Source organism: Eimeria tenella, genomic scaffold, assembly GCF_000499545.2.
Source record: "Eimeria tenella Houghton genomic scaffold, Eth_scaff1, whole genome shotgun sequence".
NCBI classification, from domain to species: domain Eukaryota; phylum Apicomplexa; class Conoidasida; order Eucoccidiorida; family Eimeriidae; genus Eimeria; species Eimeria tenella.
In genome coordinates, this window is record NW_013541457.1 from 1,180,983 (window position 1) to 1,189,805 (window position 8,823).

The 8,823-nt window shown below is 51.4% G+C and overlaps 4 protein-coding genes across 4 annotated transcripts in view; 1 reads left to right on the forward strand and 3 right to left on the reverse strand.

Annotated features, from left to right (window-relative positions):
- Positions 1-2,190: 2,190 nt before the first annotated feature.
- ETH_00005490 (uncharacterized protein) lies at positions 2,191-2,508 on the reverse strand (the record flags this gene model as incomplete). Its single annotated transcript, XM_013372489.1, has 1 exon — positions 2,191-2,508. The coding sequence occupies one exon, from the start codon at positions 2,506-2,508 to the stop codon at positions 2,191-2,193; it is 318 nt and encodes a 105-aa protein (XP_013227943.1).
- Positions 2,509-3,482: 974 nt separating this feature from the next.
- ETH_00005495 (Reverse transcriptase, related) lies at positions 3,483-4,631 on the reverse strand (the record flags this gene model as incomplete). The annotated part of the gene is made up of 2 exons (XM_013372490.1): positions 3,483-4,066; positions 4,148-4,631. The coding sequence occupies 2 exons, from the start codon at positions 4,629-4,631 to the stop codon at positions 3,483-3,485; spliced, it is 1,068 nt and encodes a 355-aa protein (XP_013227944.1).
- Positions 4,632-4,715: 84 nt separating this feature from the next.
- On the reverse strand, positions 4,716-5,537 carry ETH_00005500 (uncharacterized protein; the record flags this gene model as incomplete). Its single annotated transcript, XM_013372491.1, has 1 exon — positions 4,716-5,537. The coding sequence occupies one exon, from the start codon at positions 5,535-5,537 to the stop codon at positions 4,716-4,718; it is 822 nt and encodes a 273-aa protein (XP_013227945.1).
- A 2,253-nt stretch (positions 5,538-7,790) lies between these two features.
- ETH_00005505 (uncharacterized protein) overlaps positions 7,791-8,823 on the forward strand; it is a gene marked incomplete at both ends in the record, with an annotated part of 1,245 nt that continues 212 nt past the window's right edge. The window contains 2 exons of the mRNA XM_013372492.1: positions 7,791-8,274; positions 8,356-8,802. Of these exons, the coding sequence (XP_013227946.1) occupies positions 7,791-8,274; positions 8,356-8,802 (931 nt within the window). The remainder of the gene's footprint in view (positions 8,275-8,355; positions 8,803-8,823) is intronic.

Consider the following 8,823-nt stretch of genomic DNA (forward strand, 5'->3'; position numbering starts at 1 on the left):
TACCTTGCTAATGGACTCTACATGAAAGCTGGGGAGAAGCCAGCGTTTAGAAGACATATTAATATCGAGGGTGCCAATTATATAGGCTAACTTTTACGCTGTGAAGAACTATAGAGCTCTGGATATCTTCAGGTTTTCCATGCCCAGCATCATGGCGAGCTTTTGTGGCAGGCTTTGAGACCAGGTGCATAGCATGGCAACTTGCCATGGATGCACTCAGTTGAATTTTTCAAACCGAATAATAATATACTTTGTTGATCCAAATGCGTGGTATCTTGAAAGAAAGTGATTGTTTAAGGCTTCGCAAAAGTCCGAAAGAGACCGAAGCCCCCTGCTGTGGTGCGAAGAGCGCTCGGGACTGCTATAGAGGCTCTGATTGTGAAATCCATTGTAGTCTATGCTGCAGGAATCATGTAACGTAGTACACACATCGGCAGCAGAAAAGAACCTCTGCAAAGCTATCATGCAAAATTATGACTGTGCGCTATGCGATGTGTCCCAACTAGCCTCGAATGAGCATCTCCTTAGCACTCACCGGGAAGCGGTGAGTGAACACAGTTCATAGTTCCATCTCAAATGTTGGTCCATCCCAAAAGCTAGAGTCTGAGTTATAATGGCGAAATAAAATATGTTGTGCTGGCACCGTTAAGTGCTCCCATATCTCAACATCGCACCGACCTGCACATGAGCTCGGCCTCCATATGCTCTCTCTGGAAGCATGGGAACGCTCACATAATGCTCCCAGACAAAGTATTTATATCCGAGGTTAATGCCTTGTAGAACATTATACCCGTTGGGTTCGTCAATCGGTAAGTCATACGTGAGCCTTGAGCTGTGAGCCTCACAAGCTGGGGCACTTGATTATTGCAGGTGACGATATTTAGACGCTGTGTGTACAGGCGAAGGGGCGGGAAAAAATGGTCGGCCAAGTGTGGCGCCCACATTTTTTTTGTAGCCAGATACAGGGCAAGTTGGTTCAACTGGTATTCTACACAATTCTTCTCCCTGCCGAAGTGCCCGAATCACTTCTATAGCGAGACACAACTACTTAATTTCACAATTTGGTAGTCAGAAAAAGGTAGAAGGCAACCCTTCCTCACACTCAAAAGCTCTCAGGATTGTTCCGCTCTATTCAAAATATCGGAAGCAATTTAAAGTGTTCGCTAGCACCATTTGCTTGCTGCTTCACTGGCCGAGCTAAAGCGCTGTCTCTCAATCTGAGCTCTGCTTGTGTGCTCTTCATGCCCACCGCCTTCGCGACAAAACGGGTCATTTTGATTTTTTCATGACTGTGGACAGATTAAGATTTCGTTTCTGATGTACTGATATAAGTATACTACAGAGTTGTTGCCAGAGATCCGACTGGAAGCGGGAGTCGAGATCCGATATGAGCACCTCTGGGAAAACGTGATAGCGGATAAGACGGTCTGCGAGAAGCTCCACGGTGTCTGCTGCTGTGAATGACTTCTTTGCAGGAACAAAATGAGCCATCTTGCTGAGGGAGTCGACCATCACAGGAATCCAGACGTTCCCTGTCGTTGTAAGGGGAAGATCTATGATAAAGTCAAGGCCCACGTGTGTCCACCGACGCGAAGGGATGAGTAGCTGTTGAAGAAGGCCTCCAGGTTTCTGGCTCAGCCACTTAGACACACGACAGTGAATCCAGGATTCAGCATATGGAGTAGTGTAAAAATGCATCCCTAGCCAGTAGTAGTGCTTGCCGAGAGTCGTAAAGGTCTTCTTTTGGCATCGATGGCCCGCTGTTACATGGTCATGATATGAATGGAAGAGATGCGTAAGGAACACAGGGAATTGTGGAACACAGATTCGCCATAGTCCATGAATACAAATATGCAAGTAAGGCGGCACATAGCGAAAGGTGACCTGACGATTGCGAAACTCTATTTGCAAAGCTTCTCCTGGTTGGTTTGCTGCGGCTTCGTAGGGAGCGCGGAAAACAGGACACTTCGAGTAGGCTTTCGGCCATGCATGCGCATCAGGAGGGTCAGCTCGTGTCTTCGTTGCAGGTGTAAGATGTTCAGCCTCTGGATTAGGCTCAGGCGGCAGAGTTGAAGGTGGAGGTGGCAAGGTGCGTTGTCTGGATCATCGCGAACGAATTCCGGCGAGCTCTCTACAGTTGGCAGGCCGACCACGAGATCGACGAGCCGCGCGCTTGTTCTACTGCAAGCATCAGTGCTGTCGTTGGTGTGTCTTGTGAGCAGGTGGAAGACCGGGACGGCGAGACAAGGCATCAGCAACTTGATTGCGCGCTCCTTGAACATAAGTGATGTGCAAATCCGGGAACTCCGCAAGAAAGTCTAGCCACCGGGCGGTGCGTCCTTGCAGAGGCTTCGATGCTTGGAGTCGTTGGAGATTGGTGAGAGCTTGATGATCAGTGTAAGCCGTTACCTTGGAAACACGGAGCAAGTGCAGCCACCTGTCCAGTGCCATGACCAACGCCAAGAGTTCCTGATCGTAGATCGAGTATCTCTGTTGTGTGGGATTCATGACTTGGCTGAGGAAGCCGATGGGTTTGCCGTCTTGTTCGAGAACTGCTCCGATCGCATAACCAGGGGCTTCCGTGTGTAACTCGAAGGGTTTGTGGTGTCAGGGACTTGTCATGTAGTGAAGTCGATTAAGCGCTGTTTGAGCTGCCTCACCGCTTGCGTGTGAAGCTCTGTCCATTCGAAACTGACGTCTTTACGCGTAAGATCAACCAGCGGCCGGGCAACGTCTGCATAGTCCGGTCCCATGAACATGCGACAGTAATTTATGGTGCCAAAGAACTGGCGCACTTGCGTTTCGTTCTCCAGCACCTCTGGCCAATGCCGGATGGCTTCGATTTTGTCTTCTGCAGGTCTGATCCCCGCAGCAGATATGGTATAACCCAAATATGTAGTTGTTCGCCTTGAAAACTTGCATTTGCGGAATTTTTTGTAGAACTGATGTCTACGAAAAATACTTAAGACTTGTCGCAGGAGAGAAACGTGCCCAGAGAGATCGGAACTATGGATAGGTACATCATCTAGGTACGCAATAACGCCCTGTCCCAATAAAGGTTGTAGATAGGCATTAATATTGGCCTGGCACGTAGCGGGAGCACCCTTGAGGCCGAAGGGCATTACTCGGTACTCGAATAGTCCGAGAACAGACCGGAAGGCCGTCTTCCACCGGTCTCCCTTAGCCATACGTATTTGATGGAATCCTGCTTCAAGATCCAAGGTGGAAAAATATTTGGCGCCTCCTAGCACCTCCAGAATGGTTTGAATGGGAGGTAGTGAAAAATCAGGGGCTATCGTAAGGGCATTTAGAGCCTGGTGATTAAAAACCATACGCATCTTCCGCTCCCCGAAGCCATCATCACGTTTGTCTACCATGATCGTAGGAGAGCAAATAGGCGAATAGGTCGGTCCGATCCAACCACTGTCCGATAATTTAGCTATCTCCTGTTTGTAGAATGTGAGCTGATCAGGGGTCATACGTTATATTGCAGATTTTGCTGGAAATTTTCCAGGTACAAGTAGGATATGGTGATCATGAGGGCCCTTCGGCGGTAATCCCTTACATACGTTATCCGGAAAGACCCCTCGATACTCGTGCACCACCTGGACAATCTCACATGGAATATCCTGCGCCGCTGTCGAATTTATCCATTCGTCGAATAGAGTGTGCTCGAGTTTTGCCGTAGGCCAAGGAGACTCCTCGTCACTCTCCGCTGCCACCGAAGCGATTGAGGCCAAAGGACTACGGCAGCCGAAGGACGTGGGTTGATTCCCAATCGACGCGCAACAAAGCGCGCCTTGCCATTCATCCGAGAGCCTTAAGGGCACTGCCGAACAGGCTTCGGGCAAAGCCAGTATGAGATGCAAACCGTGCAATGGAGTCCTGAGATCATTTGTGTCGGCCGCTGCCTGACGAACCAGCGACGTTATCCGCGCCTTCGCCTTAGACTCGCACCACTGGCCATTCACATAGGTTCGGAGCTTGTTTGATTGGAAATACCAGGCCACCTTGTGTTCCGTCAGCCAATCCAAACCCAAGACTACGTCGTAGGGAACGGTTCCCACTAAAAAGTCCCCGGAAAAACGCGTATGTCCGCACCACAGCGTCAATCCCGTCACTACCCGATCAATGCGTTATTATGTACCTGTAGCAATGGTGAACCTATGTTCTTTTGGTAGTCTCCGCACTTTCAGAGGCAGTCGTTCGACTATTTTAAAACTAATGAAACTTCTCGAAGCCGCAGTGTCCAACAGGGCCTCACAAGGGCTCCCTGCGAGCTCAACGCGAAGTACCGCCGTCGCGCCCGCACAACACAACGCTCCCGCTTGATCGTAAGACTCTTTCGTGCAAGTCTCCCTCCACCAGTGTGGGACAATCTCTCTCGCGTCTGACCTACAGCCGTCTTCTATTGTCTCCGCAGACTTCCTGCTGCTATTTATCGTCGCGTCCGGAGTCTCTTCACTCAGGATCGACTCTGACCCAGACTCACGCTGCGTTTCCGGAAACAGCTGAGTCCCTTCCGCGCGCTCATCGCTCTTATAAGCTCCTCCCGCAGTGCGGAGGAGTTGGTTTCCCAACTCGTGGGAGACTGGAATGGCGTTAGGGCCTGTCGCTACCGCACGCATCATCCCTTTGCCATGGCTACGCGGCCTAGAACGCTCGTCTCCATCCACGCCTAGGCCCGCACGTTTAATGTTTCCGTTTTCTCAGTGCTAGGACGTGGGCTCCCTACTGCTCTTGTCCGCCGGCTCGAGCCGGCCTCGTTCATACGTAGGACAGTACCGAGCATAGTGTCCCACACCGCCACACTTCTTGCATATTTCTCCCGGACGTTTGGTACGTTCCCCTTTGCTAGGGCAGACACGTGCCGGATGTCCGCGACCCTGACACTCAAAACAGTTAACGTGGGTTCCCCCAGAACGATTTTCAATTTCCTGGTGCCCACTAGGTCCATTATCTTGGACGGCCGCCCTTATGGCTCGACTGGTCCTTTCTCGGAGTTCCAGCACACTCTGCTTGGGCTCGTAGAGCTGTATTGCGGCGGCCACCGCTTGTTCCCACGACTGATATTTCCCCTTTCCGTTATTGGTTATTAGAAGATGGAAGTCTGTCGGTAGCCCGGTGCAGTAATAATCCGCGAGTTTGTCGGGGGCAAGACCCAACCCCCGTTCAGCCACAACCGCAAACTGGTCCGTGTATTCCTTCAGGTTACCATTCCACCGTACTTTGGCCAACTCCGTTAACAATTGACTCTGCGACATTGTTCTGTCAAACCGCTCCAATAGTCTGCGCTGTACTGTCGCCCAGTCGCTTAGGTCGATAGTTCTCCGTAGATACATCCAATACGTTAGAGCCGGGCATACAAGATGGTCAATAAGTGCATTTCCCCACTCGCGCGGTTCCAATCCCATCTGGGTGTACCGGCGCTCGATGCGCAGCAGAAAAGCCTGGATAGTGCTGCCGTCTTCAGGTAGTATAGGGGTCGTTGAGCCGGATTCTCCGGTGCCCCCTATTACAGTTCTTATCACACTCATTTCGGACTGGAATTGTCCCAGGTGATGAAGGGACTGTCCCCTGGCATAACATTGAGCAAAGGTATCTCCTGCGGGGGCGCCTCCTTATGCCCATGCGACCGCTCTGCCACGGTGGGCTTTGGAGTCGCGTGGCGATGATGGGCTGGTGTCCCGCTCGGCATTTTGTTGACTGACATTGTAGGAGTCTCCTGCGGTGTGGGACCGATAACGCGTCCGTTGCGGAGGTGCATCCCTTACCGAGCAAAGATTTCTAGGTGCAAGGCATTAAAACATAGTATTTCTACTCCCAAGTCCGGAAAGAATAAAGATTTCAATCCCGGAAGAGTCCCCAGATGTAGTGCGCGGCGCCTACTGCTGCGACTACGCTGCTTCCTGCCCCTCTACCAGGTCTACATACTACGCCTAGTATAGCCCCATTTCTCGGTCTCTATAGCCTTATTCCATCGAAATACGACAATTCTAAAAGTCTTTCAAATCTGTCTCCTCGATTCGCCCCCTTCTCGGAGCTCACCTTCTAGTCCCTATGGGGAGGAGCATTCTCGGCGTGAAGGCAAGAATAGTCGCGATTGCGGCACACGTGGGGACAGCAAATTGTGTTGGCCAATGTTGGCCAATGCAAGAAAACGCACGGAAGGGTTTTGTAGTTGTGAAGATTGTGAGAGAGAACTGAAACGCTGTTCATGTAATTCATTATCTGAAATTGGTCCTTCTACAAATGCGTGATCCAAAACGATGTTCGTGTATTTTTGCCACGTGAACAGGAATATTACTGCACAGGAGGTTCCTCTCGCCACCTCACTGCTTCATTCAGTAAGCTCCACGACGAGCTGGACTGTACAATTATGTGGAAGGGTGGAGTGGTCCGTGGCTCGAAATTGTTAACGTCGCACGCCCACGGAGGACCAAAACTAAAGCTGTCACATTCAGCTCATCGCAAAAGCTGCGGTGCGGCCGTGTAGACGATCTTCCTAACAACACTAAGTGACGTATCGAATGGGGTACGTAACTGCTGTTAAGCCCTGTAGGCGAAAGACATCTAAAGGACTCAACACTGTGGCTGCGTTCTTTTGGTGCTGGGTCTTCACTTGAATCTTCACACGAAACTGTTGAGATTGTATGCTGTGTCCAACTTGTTTCTCATGCGATGTCTCATGCGAGACAGGCTAGATGTTGTGGAGAATGCAGAGCGCTGCACGCGCATTGCGCACTGTGAATCAACTAGGTTTACCACTAGGCGGGTATGCACCGGGTCAGCAGACGCAAGTGTTCTTGCGTGTTTCGGATCAAAATGAATACCATATTATGTCGGCGGTATTAGCTAGAGGGAGGCGCAAGAGTCTGCGGTTCTCCGGCGAGAACTTGGACGAGATGAATGCGAGGGGATGGCTTTGTTTGGGCGAGTGCGGGATGCTGTTAGCTGCTAGGAACACACACAAAGATATGCTAGGGCGCCTTTTCACGGCTTGCGACATTCGTGAAACGCTTGCTGCGTGTGCTTTGCGAATCAAAACCAGCGCAGTAAAGCATTCTTGCATGAACGCAAGAGTCGTCCGGGTTGCAGCACGCTTCGGGACAGGAAACCGTGTTGGACAACATTAAATAATCACGAGCGTTCGATCAATGTAAAGTTCGTAAGACATATGCTCAATGCGTTAGTTACGATCACGGGTCCAATATTGTTTCTTCTGCACATGTGGGAAGCAACACACGGATCGTGAAATCTGCCAAGTGAAGAGGGGGCCGACATTTCATCACGTTCCTTTTGCTAGCTCAATGCTTCACCCAATTCGCTCAAAGGACATCGGAAACGTGAAATTATGCAGCAGCAAACTTCCTTCATTTCATGGCCGTGAAACACAGAACTGCATTCTGCCTGAAAACCGTCATCTTCGCACACGAATGAAAAACCTGGAGTGGGTCGTCCCCGAGCTTATCACGTTAAATGCAATGCATGCATGTAAACAGAGGGGAACCCACGCTAACTGTTTTGAGTGTCAGGGTCGCGGACATCCGGCACGTGTCTGCCCTAGCAAAGGGGAACGTACCAAACGTCCGGGAGAAATATGCAAGAAGTGTGGCGGTGTGGGACACTATGCTCGGTACTGTCCTACGTATGAACGAGGCCGGCTCGAGCCGGCGGACAAGAGCAGTAGGGAGCCCACGTCCTAGCACTGAGAAAACGGAAACATTAAACGTGCGGGCCTAGGCGTGGGTGGAGACGAGCGTTCTAGGCCGCGTAGCCATGGCAAAGGGATGATGCGTGCGGTAGCGACAGGCCCTAACTCCATTCCAGTCTCCCACGAGTTGGGAAACCAACTCCTCCGCACTGCGGGAGGGGCTGATAAGAGCGACGAGCGCGCGGAAGGGACTCCGCCGCTTCCGGAAACGCGACGGGAGTCTGGGTCAGAGTCGACCCTGAGTGAAGAGACTCCGGACGCGACGATAAATAGCAGCAGGAAGTCTGCGGAGACAATAGAAGACGGCTATAGGTCAGACGCGAGAGAGATTGTCCCACACTGGTGGAGGGAGACTTGCACGAAAGAGTCTTACGATCAAGCGGGAGCGTTGTGTTGTGCGGGCGCGACGGCGGTACTTCGCGTTGAGCTCGCAGGGAGCCCTTGTGAGGCCCTGTTGGACACTGCGGCTTCGAGAAGTTTCATTAGTTTTAAAATAGTCGAACGACTGCCTCTGAAAGTGCGGAGACTACCAAAAGAACATAGGTTCACCATTGCTACAGGTACATAATAACGCATTGATCGGGTAGTGACGGGATTGACGCTGTGGTGCGGACATACGCGTTTTTCCGGGGACTTTTTAGTGGGAACCGTTCCCTACGACGTAGTCTTGGGTTTGGATTGGCTGACGGAACACAAGGTGGCCTGGTATTTCCAATCAAACAAACTCCGAACCTATGTGAATGGCCAGTGGTGCGGGTCTAAGGCGAAGGCGCGGATAACGTCGCTGGTTCGTCAGGCGGCGGCCGACACAAATGATCTCAGGACTCCATTGCACGGTTTGCATCTCATACTGGCTTTGCCCGAAGCCTGTTCGGCAGTGCCCTTAAGGCTCTCGGATGAATGGCAAGGCGCGCTTTGTTGCGCGTCGATTGGGAATCAACCCACGTCCTTCGGCTGCCGTAGTCCTTTGGCCTCAATCGCTTCGGTGGCAGCGGAGAGTGACGAGGAGTCTCCTTGGCCTACGGCAAAACTCGAGCACACTCTATTCGACGAATGGATAAATTCGACAGCGGCGCAGGATATTCCATGTGAGATTGTCCAGGTGGTGC